The 15,774-nt window shown below is 40.7% G+C and overlaps 1 protein-coding gene across 1 annotated transcript in view; it reads right to left on the reverse strand.

The window, feature by feature from the left end:
• Nucleotides 1–15,774, reverse strand: part of MICU1 (mitochondrial calcium uptake 1) — a 242,741-nt gene that overhangs the window by 105,814 nt on the left and 121,153 nt on the right. The window contains exon 7 of the mRNA XM_063434676.1: nucleotides 10,800–10,882. Coding sequence (XP_063290746.1) covers nucleotides 10,800–10,882 — 83 coding nt within the window. The remainder of the gene's footprint in view (nucleotides 1–10,799; nucleotides 10,883–15,774) is intronic.

Genomic DNA, 15,774 nt, shown 5'->3' on the forward strand with positions numbered 1-15,774 from the left:
TTTGGTGCAAGTGCATTAGGTTTTCGTACTATTTGGACATATTCATCAAACAAAACTTAACCTGAATGCACGGCTGTTAAATTTATTACGATGAGTAATTTCTTTGTGGGTGATTTAATTCATATGAAAATATCCATTACTCCTTACTATGAACATCACAATGTAATTCAAGTCTTGTTTAAAACACAACAACTGAATGTACAGGATCAAGATTTCAAGTGACGTCTGTGTGAATGAATAATGATATCCATGCCTTTGATGTGGTTTCAGAGTTGATGTTGCCTTCATGCAAGAAGATATGCAATATTTAATATTGGATTCAGTCACTTTTGCTTTTGTTATTAACATTTTTATCAAAGAACTCTCTCTATTGGGAAACGGGCACCTACCTACAATAGCATACTAAACTAGCTATGATCAAAAAAAATGTATGTATTCCAAGGAGAGTCGCACTCAAGGTATTAGAATCCAAGAAAATAAGAGCAAGCAAGTACTCCCAATATATTGGTTTCTACACAAACTAGTGTAGGACCAGAGAGAGTGCCTTTTTTTTTTACCCAGGTCTAGGACTGGTGAGGGAGCCAATTCCGAGAAATATACATTCACAAGGTATTAACCTGAGAAATAGAAAAACCATATGGGTCAGAAGGGGCATACGTACAAGGCAAAAGGGCAAACCACCACGAATGGGGACATAATACAATTTCAGCTTATCTGATGCATGTCTTTTTCAGCTATGTACAGGGCCGTCTTTAAGGAGGGGCAAAAGGGGCAGCTGCCCCGGGCCCAGTTACTCCTGGGGGCCCTAAGGCAGCTGCCCCATGGGCCCCCTGCAGCACCTGAGGTAATCAGGGGCCACAGCCCTTTAATACTGCTCTGGACCTGGCCCCTGTAATATGGGGGTGGCTGACTACATACTCACAGCCATAGACATTCTATGTGTATGCTCACAGCTAGCCCCCTCACACACTGCCCTGTGATCCCTTTTCTTCTCCGTGGCATGCTGGGAGGAAGGTCAGATCACTTCCTCCTCAGTGCCGCTGGGGAGGAGGCACACACCACATGGAGGAGAGTGCAAGCATTGTGAGGGAGAGGGACTGAGAAAGCTGATGGCAGACTCCCATCAGCCTGGGCCAGCAAGCTCTCACTGGACCCCAGGGAAGCCACCTTTCTGTACCCAAAAGGTAAGGAGACAGGAGGGTGGCTAAATATTGTTTGTTTTTTTGTTTTGCTTATTTCTGATATCAGTTGAAGTGTTGGTGTTTGTAATGTAACACACTGGGTATAACTGCATGTTAAAAATCCTAGAAGAACCTGACAGTTCCCTATTAAATATAAATTTAAAAAGTATTTATTTTAACATATTATTGCATCAAGTGTTATCAAAGGCTGTACACCATTTCCAAATGTCACTTTTGACAAATTCTGGACCAGGGTATGAAAGAACAGAGTTGAGACATTATATTGGCCAAGGTTGCTGGGAGTTGCTGTCCAAGAGCTGCTAGAAGGCAGAGATTAAAATATGTAAATGTACACATATATGTGTGTGTGTATCTGGCTGTGTTTATGTCCTTGTGTGTATCTGGCTGTGTTTGTCTGTGTGTCAGTGTTTCTGTGTGTATGTATACCTGTGTATGTGTACTTGTGTGTCAGTGTGTATGTGTACCTGTGTGTGTTTGTGTGTGTGTGTCTGTATGTGTCGGTGTGTGTAAGTGTGCATCTGAGTGTGTGGTAATGCATACATCCCAGCATTTTAATGCCAATACAAATACACTCCTATATTCCATCTCTAGCACTGTACACATATACACCCCTGCATTTATACCTTTATGTATGAGTGTATCTGAGTGTGTGTGTACATACCTGTGTCCGTGTGTGTGTGTGTGTGTGTGTGTGTGTGTGTATATCTCTGTGTGTGGATGTGCCAGTGTGTGTGTGTGTGTATCAAAGTGCTTGTATCTGTTTGTCAAAGTGTTTGTATCTGTTTGTATCTGAGTGTGTGTGTATGAATGTGCCAGTATGTGTCAAGGTGTGAGCATGTGTCAGTGTGCTTATGTGTGTATCTGCGTGTTAATGTGTATGTGTATATGTGTTATAGAAATCACACAACATGCAAACAGACACCTGCAAACACAAACATTACATACAAACACACCAGTTTGCTGAAACACCAATACTACACACGAATGTACATATGCATTTAAAACACAACTCTACATCCAAACACCCCCTTGCATGCAAATACAAACATTACATACAAACACATTCCTGTAATAAAACGCTAAAATTATATACAAACACCAACTCTACACACAAAAGTACACCTGCATTTAAAAGCCAACACTACAGACAATCACACATCCCTGCATTCAAATGCAAACACTACACACAAGTACACCACTGCATTCCAATGGTAACAGTACATACAAATACACCCCTACATGAACACATACACTCTATACAATAACATGCTGACATTCAATTGCACAAACACTGCTCAAAAATACAACCCTGCAAGGATAGTATATCACCAGCTGGCATAGCATCGCAGGAGTTGTATGACAGATGGGGATCTATCTTTTCTTTACTCTTGTGCTACAGGGCAGGCCTGAATTTTTGTTTGCACCAAGGCACTCTCTACATTAGTTTCGCCTCTAGGTTGGGGTGGAGGGAGTGATTGCATGCCCAGGGGGCCCAAGCAGATGCTTGCCCAGGGTCCAATCAATATTAAAGACGGCCGTGGCTATGTAACTATGTGACCATAGAGATATCTTTGTCAGAAGCTTAAGGAAGCATGACCTCTAATGGCCATTGGAGCAACTAAATAACCTCCATTTGTTTAAATATACATAGGGATTTGAGAAAAGAGTGCAGGTAACTTTTTTTTCTCTGTTTTTTACTGTATGTATTGGGGCGGATGTGTACTAAGGTCGTTGCTGCCGTTCAAGAGTAGTGGGAGTTTGAGCGCAGGACTTTTTTTGTATTCACTTTTGTATCACACAGCTATGTTACAATGCTGCCGCCCATCCCATGTGTTCCCTATTAAGGGTTAATAAGCATGTAGGGGTGTATATAAAAAATACCCCTCTCTGTCTTATTGTCTTTGCCAGAAGCTCAGGGGAGCAAGGTAAATGGTTAGTGTAAGACCCACCTAAGAAATTTTCCTTGACATGGTAGGTGGGAATTTCCCTCTAATGGCAATTGGAGTAACTTAACCTTCATTTGTTTAAATATACGTAGGGATTTGGGAAAGAGTGCGGGTAACTTTTTTCCCTTTGGTTTTTACTGTATGTATTGGGGCTGAGGTGTACTATGGTCGTTGCTGCCGCCCAAGAGTAGTGGGAGTTTGAGCACAGGACCCTAGAAGCCTAATTAAGTGTTCTTGCATAGCAAGACCACTTCATGTTATCTCACATATATATTATTATTATTATAGCCAAATTTGCCACCCTAACTCCTCCCACAGTTTTTACACTACATAGACAAAAATATACCAAAACGTGCAGATTGTTCCCGATTGGTGTGCTATTACTTTGTGGAACCTTTCGCCGAATGGTTCACGGAATATCGTCGTTCTTGTGGCGAAATTGGTTCCATAGGAATGAATGGCAAAATGTTCAAAACTAGAGAGGGAGCTGGCAAAAGCTGAAAAATCAGGACATGATTTCTAAACTGCCACCACTCCCTCATTTTCAAGCCCACCTACACAAATCTTATATCAAAATGTTCAGCTATCCCTGCTGCCACTAAAAATGTCCACGACTAAGCCATAGTACTGATAGTTTTCACAATATGACCATTTGTTTGCAACTCACGCCGTCCATTGACATTCATTGAAACTTCACTCTAGCCAGCTCAAATTTGAAGGGCAATTTCTAAACTGTGACTGTGCCTTCATTTTTAGTACTTCAGAGACATACTATGCATCAGAATGTAGGACTAGGTCTTGTGATTCTCGCAATATAAAGCTCTTCTCTGTAGGATTTATAGTTTTTAAAATACGACAGTTTGAAGATGGCACACGCAAAAATACTCTGACCTGTGCCAGGTGGAGCAGCACGTGATGTCATAGACAGGGCCTTTTGTACACCTGCTAATGTTTTTATAAATGTATGTTTTAAAAGTAACTGTGAAGCACTTTGGGCAACAACGTTGCAATTAAATGTGCTATATAAATAAATAATAAGTTACTCTGCCCACTCCAGTTCTAGACTACTCGTGGAGGCAAGAACACTTCACACAATTTCCCCAGAAATTGTAGCTTTTCTAGTTTATACTATTCCCCAAATCCACAAGAGTGAGACACCACCACCACCAGAATGCGTACTCGTTCGCGCTTATTTTCTTGGATTAGAATACCCCTAGTGCGATTCTCTGTGGAATATATACATCATATTTTTTTAGTAAATATTATTTTTAACACCAATTTTTCATTATGGCTAGTTTAGTTTGCTATTCTAGATATTTTTCCAGTTTGAAAAGAATGGTTGTGGCATACATTTGGTGTCTATTAAAACTATATTGTTCCTTACATATTTAGTATATCTTTAAGAGCCCAGGAAGATTATTGGGCGACATAGGTAGTATTTATAATTATACTGCACTATAATTTATAATCAAGGGAAGGCTCTTCAATTAGTGATTTTTCCATTCTACATATGGATCACATATGCTATTTAGATATACTGTATTTTTGGATATTTTGTAGGTTACCAAGTGGTAATATAGTTCTAGATTTACAAGTGGTTCTATGCACTATAGATTTTGTGCCATGATGAGTCCGTGATCCCACTTCTAAAACCATGTAGATTTGCACAAGCAATAAATGGAGTGATCAGATAAACTTTGTGATGAACGGATTTATTTTTTTGTAAATCGTTCATGAACTGATTTATTGTCATGACTTGCAGTGAGCCAAACTGTCTGATTTCTCCTTTCCTAACTCCTGTCTCTGCTCCCATGTCCCCATGCATCTATGTATATGTGCAACACGCACATTCTACAAATAGGGCTCAAAACCTATTTTGTTTGTGATAATGTTGTGTATTATGAAATAGAGAATTACGTCACAGGGAAAGAGAACAGCCTGGGATTCATCAATATGGGACTGAACCACCGAAAGAACGGTTGTATATGCACAGCCCTTCTTGCACCATTTGAAGACCAAAGTCACCGCACAGTAACCTAACAATCATCTGCCACAATCAGGACCCTTGAGAGATGCACAGAGAATTGCACTTATACATGCATAACTGCATTCAGAATGCTGACGGGTTGAATTTTCTCCAAAGCTAGTTTACAAAGATACATAGAACATTATAAAGGATAATACATCCAATCTTCTGAGAGTAATGATTCTGATAATTCGAGAGAGACCGACTCTAGGCATACACAAGGGCTTTCATACATTCCATCCTAGGTCTGCATTCAGAGGGTCAAACCTACACCCACTTCATCACTCCCTCTGGCAATTCCTCCACACCATTGTTCTTTGTGCACATTAATAATAAAGAGTATAATTATGGATCAGAAAAACAACATGAGTATTTACATAGTAATTAGAGACCTTTCAGTGCGCTAATGGATTTCTCTGGCATGCTGCGGGGTTTTTTTCTCTGTTCTCTTGTTGTTTTATTTACTAAACTAATTACCTTCACTTTCTACAAATCACACTCACCTTTTTGTTAATGAAGTCTATGGAGGTTACCAATTTTTAACAATTAGGGAAAAAAGCTGCACAGAAATTCGGTTTTACCCCCACGCTTTATACAGTATTGGAAAAAAGCTTGCAGGTGTTTGGACCGTTCTCAAAAAAAAAAAAAAGTGAAAAACATATTTTACCCACAAGACCTAGTAAAATCAATTTTCCAGCCATTTTTGACAGCATTTCTTCTCTCTTGATACGTGCAAAAATGGTTTTAAGCAATTAATAAATAAAATTCCTGGTAATTGTCGAACAAATTGATTCCAAATATTACATTTGCTCACAAACGAACCAATTTTTTTTTATTGATATGTTAAACAGTTATCATGAATTTTATTCAGATGATTGCTTAAAACTAATTTCGGCACGCATTTAGACTATCCTCTACTTCTCTCTGCACTACTTTAATTGTAATCACTTTCATATTCAGGCCCAAGCACAAAATAAAGGAAAATTTTGCGAATGAAAAGTTAAATCTCCATTACTTATACAGAAATCCTAGTTTTTCATACTCCTTTAAGGGAACTTGCTGTGTTTGTCCTTCAGCTCTGACATCTCATTAATCGGCATGCAAAACAACTCATTTCTGTTTTTAGGAGGGTGTCAGCCACTTATTATCTCTCTAACTCCAAACGCAGCACTAAACCATCCATTTGTTGTGCTCCTACCACCAGTCAATTAGGGCAACCATAACCACTTTTGAGTCATTATAACAGTACCAAATTTGCCCAACTAGAGCCATATGAAAGATGGTTTGGAATACAGCCATCACATGAATGGAATTGCTGTGAAGTGCTGAATTTCATGTCACGTGAAATATAGCTCTCACTGACTATAATATGAGGATGCTGATTACTGAATACCCTACTGTTAAAAAAGAAATCTAGTTTACGGACTATAGGCTTTGATTACTGTCTTTGTCTGTTCTGTCCCATTGGATCTTTTGAGACTTTAAACCTTTGTGCCAGCTCTGACCTAAGGGACTTGCTAACTTCTGTCACAGCATCTATGCTAGTCCTCACTGTCTAGAAGTGGGTCTTGTACCAATTCCAAATCATTGTCATAGTATTATCCTGCCTTCTTGCAAAGTGTTTGTACAGGTGAGTATATATTGGGTCTGAGATTGCCAAGCAGATCTTCCACATATATAATAAAGTTATTAGAAAACAATATTGCTCTCACAAGTCTATAAATATGGTGGGACAAATTGAGCAAAAAAACATAGTTGGAACATTAAATGAATATAAATTGATGGCATAGATTATGCACAAATAATCACAAACTTTCTACAATATTTAATTTTAGCGTAGTCCCTATCAAGCAAGCAATCTATCCATGCTGATTATGTAGGAAAAATAATATGCAGAACCCGTATCTATAGATAACGGTGAGGATGCCTTGTGGCCATAAAATAAGTCAGTGATGAAAGAAATAATAGATTGGGAATTAAATGAAGAGATCGGAAGCAGGATAGAGTTATAATTACAATGAAACAGGTTTTGTTTCTAAGGCTCAGTAATTGGGAAAGTGACATTTTGCAGGTTAACAGCAATCTTGTGAAACCCTGCTTCAAAGTGTAATATGCTCAGATATAGCTGAATATATTCAAAACCCTACCTGAAGGGTAGCAAAAGTTCATTATTGTTATAAGGGAAACATACGTTATGAAACACAAAAATTAAAGATTAACGATTAGACATAGCACATCCAACTATAAATAGTATACTAAAATATAAATATATCAATATTTTATAACTTTATTTAATAATCAATCAATCCAACTATGGGCATGATGAGATAGAGGGAAAAAAATGAGTAAAAAAATAAAAGGAGGATTTAAAATTTTCCAAGCTGCTAAAAAAACCAAAACCTACATGATTGATAAAAATGGAGGAATCATTAAAAAACAAAAATTATAAACCACCCAAGGTGTAGAATATTTACAATAAAAAAATGAAAAGGTAATTATCCTTCCCAGTTAGGGATAACAAAGGATTCCTCTTAATCCTCAAATAAAAACATACTAAGATATACCTAAAAATACAAAAATGGAGAAAAGAACTCATAGGGTAATAAAGTTAAACACATTTAAAATCTCCAAAGTTTAATGGTTACACTCACAAGATTTCAAATAATTAGAGCTCATCAATGTATTAAAGATTCCAGGGAACTACGCATTTGTCAAAGACCCATGTACCGTATATACTCGAGTATAAGCCGAGTTTTTTAGCACATTTTTTGTGCTAAAAAACCCCACTTCGGCTTATACTCGAGTCAATAGTCTGTATTATGGCAATTTGCATTGCCATAATACAGACTGGGGAAGAGGGGGGCTGGCAGAGCTGTAACTTACCTTTCCTGCAGCTCCTGTCAGCTCTCTCCTCCTCCGCGCCGTCCGTTCAGCACCTCGGTCAGCTCCCAGTGTAAATGGCTCTCGCGAGACTTACAATGGGAGCTGACAGAGGGAGCTGCACGGATGGCGCGGAGGAGGAGAGAGCTGACAGGAGCTGCAGGAAAGGTAAGTTACAGCTCTGCCAGCCCCCCTCTTCCCCCCCTGAACTACCAATGCCACTGGACCACCAGGGAAGGAGAGCCCCCCTCCCTGCTATGTATCAAGCAGGGAGGGGGGCCGAAAATTTGTTTTTATAATAATAAAAAAAAAAATTAAATAATAAATAATAATACTAAAATAATAATAATTAAATTAAATAAAAAAATAATAAATAATAAAAAAAAAATTAAATAATAAAAAAAATTAAAAAAACATTGCCCACCCCCCACCAAGGCTCTGCAACACACACACACACGCTGCACTCATACACACACGCTGCACTCATACACACACGCTGCACTCATTATTAACACACTGTAAATAAATATTCAATTAATATATTTTTTTTAGGATCTAATTTTATTTAGAAATTTACCAGTAGCTGCTGCATTTCTCACCCTAGTCTTATACTCGAGTCAATAAGTTTTCCCAGTTTTTTGGGGTAAAATTAGGGGCCTCGGCTTATATTCGGGTCGGCTTATACTCGAGTATATACGGTAAAAAGAAAATTTAAAAGAATATAGTGCAACACTGATATAAAATATCAAACACCCTTTAAATGGTTACACATCCAGAAAAAATGTAGATTAAAAACCCATCAATAAAATCCTGTGGTCCCCAGTTAGAAGTCTAAGTTACTAGACAAAACGCGTAGGGCTAGTGTTTGATTATGATTTTTTTTACTTTCATGTATGTTGTTTTACATTGTCCACGGCACCTGTGAGGACTCCAGCACCTTCTATTACAAGGACCAGGACTGGGGACCACAGGATTTTACCGATGGGCTTTTAATCTATTTTTTTTTCCTTTAAGTGTAACCATTAAAGCGTGTTTGATATTTTATATCAGTGTTGCACTATATTCTTTTCAGTTTTCTTTTTGCATGGGTCTTCCAAACATTTGACAGATGCCGAGTTCCACGGAATCTTCAATACATTGATGAGCTCTAAATATTCGAAATCCTGTGAGTGTAACCTTGAACTTTGGAGATTTAAAAAAAAAAAATGTTTTTAACTTTATTACCCTATGAGTTCTTTTCCCAGTTTTTGTATTTTTTAGGTATATCTTAGTATTGTTGTAAATATGGAGGAATCAGCAATGCCATATGATTGTATTCCAAGTAAAAAATCCCATGCAATCACTGTGATATGTTTAAGCAGCTTTATTGGATACCGCAATGTGTCGACCTGGGTACAGGTCGAAACGTTGCGGTATCCATTAAAGCTGCTTAAACGTATCACATAAGTGCCTGGGATGTTTTACTTGACACGTTCTATGGGGTATGCTGACCCATACTCCGCTAGCATCCTTTATTAATGATTGAGTGCAACCCTCTTTTCTCTTTTGGTATATGACTGTATTCCATTATTCTAGCTGAGAGCGTTACTTTCCACTGCACCTTTATGACAGGTGTGCCCAATTCTAACAGGGTTATTCACTAAACTGAGAGTTCAATGTGCATTTCAAATTTAAGGTAAAAAACTGTACTGCCGAACTGTAAAAAAAAAAAAAAAAAAGTCAGCTATGCGTCTTTCAGTTTGGCTACTCTGGCCTAATATTTTAAATTCACTTCAAATTCTCACTTTAGTAAATAACCCTGTAAATTTTCATTGACTCTAATCCCCCCCTCCCTAAATATAAACACTTGCTAATCCTAAATCCAAATAAACATCCAGTAGGGGTTACAGTAGGGGTTTTAGTTTAATGAGAATACAGTCATAGGATAGTCACCTATTAATAGGTAAATTTATTATAGGGTTACTCTAACCATTTTGAGTTGGGCAGCCTTTCTTGTGTAATATGCCCTATTGGGCACTATGGAGAAGCCGCTCCCCTCCTCCCCCCCTTGATTAGCAGTATAACCTGCAAAATAAAGATTTTACCCACCTGGAATCCAGTGCCGGATTCCAGGAGCCATTACTGGTGAAGCCTGTGATTGGACCATTTTGCCGGCTCAGAGAACATGCACGTGTTCCTAGCCAGCGTGGGGAGAGAGTGGAGAGGAGGGAGGGTTTTAAAAGAAAAAAAACTCTCAAAAACAAAAAAATTTACAAACAATGTGCAATCGAGGGAGGCGGAAGGGAATGCAATGTGGGAAGGTGGATTTAAGTGGAGAGCAATCTTCCCCTTGTAGGCGCTCTGGCTGATTTTTACATCTGTCCGCAGCATGTGTGAGCGCCGACGACAGACATGTTTTATACACATAATTGTATTGGGCTGCCAATGTCGTGTATTGATGATGCAACTAGCCTCCAGCACACAATTATAAATATCTCAGTATGTGCAGTCTTTCAAGTTGAAACACTGGACATACTGACACCTACCACCATAACTACTTCAAAACACTAAAGTGGTCATAGTGGTTGGAGTAACCTATTAACTCTACTTTTCAAACTAAAAGTTTTTTTTTGCTTTTCATTAGTGAATCATTTTCACTTTACCAACAGCTTACAGATACTGATGTGCTAAAATGTATAGCTATTACAAAGGTTTGCAACCAGGAAACGGTACAGCACAACTTGTAGTATAACAAGAAAAACGTACCTGCTCAAACTCTTCCATGTCGACTTCACCATCTCCGTTCAGGTCAAACATTTTGAAAGCAATCTCAAAATTCCTTTGAGGAGCTACAGAACAAAAATAGAAATACAGATTATAATTGGCATTTTATTTACTTTGCTGACATTGATGATAACATCCCAAACAACCTGTTTAATGATCCTTAGAGCTGCATGAAAACAACCCTTTTGTTTAGCGCTTTCCAGTGTTTTTAATCCACATCTCTCTCAGTCAATGGTTCCCAACTTGCAGCCCTGAAGGGGAACAGGATGCATCTCAAGAAGCTCTAGAAACATTGCTAAAAATTATTTTGACTTGAGTATCAAACTATTCATTTTCAATATTCGCTGTCTGAATAATTCAACAGGGCCCTTTAGAATGCACACCAAACCCACTCATTCACAATGCAGAACATGCTGCAATAGCTGTGCAGATGTCCCCACAGGCCATGACTGCCCTGCATGGCTCCAGCGAACGTAGGATGGATGGGTGGATCATGACTATAACAAGGTTGGGGACAGCAGGAAGAGGAGCCACTGAGGGACTAATTTAAATAAACTGTACTGGTTGGAAAAAAAAGGCAAAGTGGTTTTTAGCCCTGTTCCAACCTTGTGTGTAATATTTCATTAAAGTGGCTCTGTCACATCAAACTTACATTTATCATATTGCTTCCTAATCTCTTCCTCTTTTTTTCTGTAGTTTGTTTGTATGTATAGGTGTTGTACTGTTTCTGTACAGGGGGTATAAAGTGTGTATAAGGGTGAAGCAGTGATGGAATAAAAAAAAAAGAAATAAAAATAAAAGTTTTGTATGTTGGGGTTTGCGGTGTGTGTATGTATGTGTGTGCTGTGTGTGTGTGGGAATGCAATGTAAATGGAGGGGTGCACTGTGTGTTTAGAGAGTAGGATAGGGGCTTTAATATTTTTATTTTTATTTGAATAATTATTGAAAAACAGTATTTTTCCCATGTAGGTCATTCATAGCCCTGGTGGGGCTGTCTATTCACCGGGTGTAATAAGGGGTGCCAGGAAGTCTATGCCTGCCCATAACCTTTATATCTCTCTTTGAGACCAAGCACTTACTTACTGTCAGAGCGTTGCCACGGATTACAATGACACTAAGTGCTGGAGTCATTGCAGGGCAGGCATAGATCTCCCCGCTACTCTCCCTCCAGGCATTATGGCCAACCCACCCCTGAAATGAAACTTTGCTGGGCTTGTAATGGAGATCTTTGATCTTTCCACTGGCCCATTAAGGGATGTTTTCCCCCAGAGGGAATGGCGCATCTGCTGGGGAAAAGAAGCAGGAACTCCCTTCTCAAGCGTCCCTGCAGGACTTGAGTCCTGATCCTCTAGCAGGATTCAAATGCAGTCATTCTGACAGTACAAACAGGAGAGTAAAACTCCATTTCTATCAGATAGACTCATAGAGATCATCTGATGGATGTAGTGAGGCACGTTGCTGTGCATGCACACTAAGCCACACAATGCTTTCTCAAGGGAAAACATGGAGGCGGGTTAGTCATGAAGAGCGCTCCTCAGAGATGGAGAAATCGTAAGTGAAATACTATGTGGAGGGGTGGAGTTACCTAAATGGATAAAGGACACTACAGCATTAGAAGTACACCTTTGTATTACTAACACTATGGTGTTCCTTTAACTATGTAATGACAACCAAGAAAAAAATAAAATGGAAAAAATGATTGTGAATATTAATTGCAATTTTAACAACCAGGCCACACAAAAATTACAACAACCTAAATGGCCATTCACAATATGAAAAACACAGGTATCTGTGCCTAAACAGGCTGTTTTATAAAGGCTATAAAAAAAAAATGAAAAATATATGTATAAATCCCATTTACGTTAATAATGCTTTTTTCCCTGAGATTGTATAACTTCTAAAAACATGTATTACAATGTTATACTATCTTGTGCTAGCCAAACTGCTAGCAAATAGCAAGAGGTAGAGACTGCATACATTAAACAGACAGGCATACACAACATACCCAGGAATGTCTAGCATACACCTATATTGTTGGATGCAGCACAGGGCACGTGGGGACCAGGTGGCTATGCATATTGCAGTTTATTTTCAGGACACATAGTAGGAGGAGAATGACAGTGTCAGGAATATTCTTGGCTTGGCTAGCAGCGTGGGGCTTTATCATATCAAACATCTGTCTTCACTATTGATAAAAAGGACGGTCATAAATATGACATTATTAATTGGCAGTTTATTGTCCTCTTATAGTCATTTTGTACTTAAAGGGATACTATAGTGCCTGGAATACAAAGCTGTATCGCTCCCAATGTCTCCCCCCTTTGGATCAAAAGCAGCAACAAGGTTGTGCGAAAACCTTACCTTGATGGGAAAGTCTATTATCTAAATCTACAATTCTTTGTACAAATATTATATTACACATAGATGTGGCATGGTGCTTGATGCTGATCGGCACTTTCAGAAATGATAGTGTACATACGTTTTTTTTCTTTGTTTTTAATTGCATGATTTTGCTATTACATGACGAAAAGTCATGATTTTATTAAAGACACGGAGGCGAGTATTGCATATCCCTTTCTTTACTGTTGACAAATAGCAGCAAAGGAAACATACAGAATGAAAAAAGAATGAACATGTGATAACGTAGGCCCCTCCCCCTCAGGTCCCAGTATAACAGGCAGCACTTCCCTTCCATTTCCCTCTTTCTGCAGATGCGACCAAAGAACAATGTCCATAACTAGAGTAATGCGAGAATAAAGTCCCAAGGTAATAACAGAAAAAACCGAGGAGGTATAACATCACAAACTGGGAAGTGTGGCCGTAGAATTCATAGGACCGATGGAGGACAGCGGGAGGAGACCAATAAACCGGACCCTTGCTAGACGTCTTGCCAGATTAAGCTGTGGAGACATAAAGGACAGGAGCCAACAGGTTAAAGTCGATACTTGTAACTAGTACAAGGTTACGCCAGTGAGAACAAAGACCCTTGTATATACAATCCCACAAAACAATCAATGTTAACATATCCAGTAATATTGAAAACAACAAGTATAAGGACGGCCCCACTTACCGTCCCAAACTATAACATGTGGTGTATCGTGGTATGAGTAATATGGGTGGGGAGATATATACTTACCAGCGTGAGAGTAACAAAAGGGTGGGGCAATACTCGCCTCCGTGTCTTTAATAAAATCATGACTTTTCGTCATGTAATAGCAAAATCATGCAATTTTATAACAAGACACGGAGGCTCATATTGCAAGTTTAAAGCTGATCCATTATTACAGCGAATGTGTGTGGGGCCGGCCGAAAGTAGAATTCTCGGAAGGTAGATTCCCTAGACCAATCAGCTGTTCTCATAATGTCTTCTAGGCGGGCGCCCGCAGACATCATAGAAGAGGCCGAAGCCCCTCGTACTGAGTGGGCGCCGAACACTGTAGTGTCAATGCCCGCTTGGGCCAGCAGCCATTTCACCCAGCGTGATAAGGTAGTGCTGGAAACTGGGTGAAAAGGGGGGCGGAAAGATAAGAACAACTGACGGGAGGCAGTAGATCGGTGTGGTTCGGTGCGAGATTCGTATTCACGAAGGCAGGTCACTGGGCATAGCGAAGGAGAGGCAGGGAAACTAGGGTAGGATACCGCCTTGATGGAAGTCTTAGTGCGTCTGCTGATGTTAAAAGTTACCCCGTCCGGGGTGTATGACTTGGCATCGACATCCAGTGCACTGACATCCGAGACTCTCTTGCATGAGATGAGACAGAGCAGGCACACCAATTTGGCCGACAGCTGTTTGAGGGAGAGTCCTGCGTTAGCGGGCCAGGATGAGAGGAAAGTCAATACAACTGAAACATCCCAGGTCGTGGAGTAGCGGGGCCTGGGTGGCCTTGAAAATCTAGAGCCCTTGACGAGTCGGCACACTAGAGGGTGTTGTCCCGCGGGGCGGCCCTCGAAGCCTTGGTGAATCGCCGAGATAGCGGAACGGTAAAGGTTAATGGTCCTGTAAGCCTTACCGGCTTCGAAGAGAGACGTCAGGAACTGCAGGATCGTTGTTACAGGGGCCGAAACGGGATCCTCGTTCCGAGCCATGCACCAGCTAGCCCAAGCTCGCCAAGCTGACCCATATGCCCGTCTAGTGCCGGGAGCCCATGCTGCCGCCAATAAGAGTCTAGTTGCGTCCGAAACTCCTTGGATTTCCCAGGGTCCCCGGAGATTCGCCACGCCAGAAGTGGGAGAGAGCCCTCCAGCCGGAGGGGATGATAGCGACCCGTCGGGTCTTGTAGCAGGTCGTGGCGATCCGGCAGGAGTCGAGGGTAGTCCAACGTCATCTCGAGCATTTGGGGAAACCAAGACTGCGTCTCCCAGAATGGGGTGACCATGACTAGCTCCGCCCGGTGTTTGCGGGTCTGCAGGAGTGAGCGAGGGATCATGGAAAATGGGGGAAAGGCATAGAGGAGGCCTCCCTTCCACTCTTGTAGGAAGGCATCCACTGCCTCCGCCATTGGGTCCGGCCTCCAGCTGAAGAAGCGTGGGAGTTGAGTATTGAGCCGGGAGGCGAAAAGGTCTATGGTAAATGGCCCCCAAAGAGATGATATGTTGGAGAACACCTTCCTGGCTAATCTCCAGTCGCTGGTGTCTGAAAGATAACGTGAACCCCAGTCCGCTTGGACGTTGTGCAGGCCAGGTAAGTACTCTGCGTAGACCATCAGGTTCCGTTCCAGGCAGAATCCCCAAAAATCTTTCGCCAACCTGGCCAGGACCGCCGACTGTGTACCACCCAGGTGGTTGACATATCTCACCGCCGAAACATTGTCCATGCGGAGCCGAATACATGATAGGGCACGGTCCTTGGCGAAGCTGCGGATGGCGAAGGAGCCTGCCAGAAGCTCCAGGGCATTGATATGTAGTCGGGTTTCGGACTCCGACCACCGGCCCCCAGTTGAGATGCCCTCGCAGTGGG

Source organism: Pelobates fuscus, chromosome 10 (assembly GCF_036172605.1).
Source record: "Pelobates fuscus isolate aPelFus1 chromosome 10, aPelFus1.pri, whole genome shotgun sequence".
Taxonomy (NCBI): domain Eukaryota; kingdom Metazoa; phylum Chordata; class Amphibia; order Anura; family Pelobatidae; genus Pelobates; species Pelobates fuscus.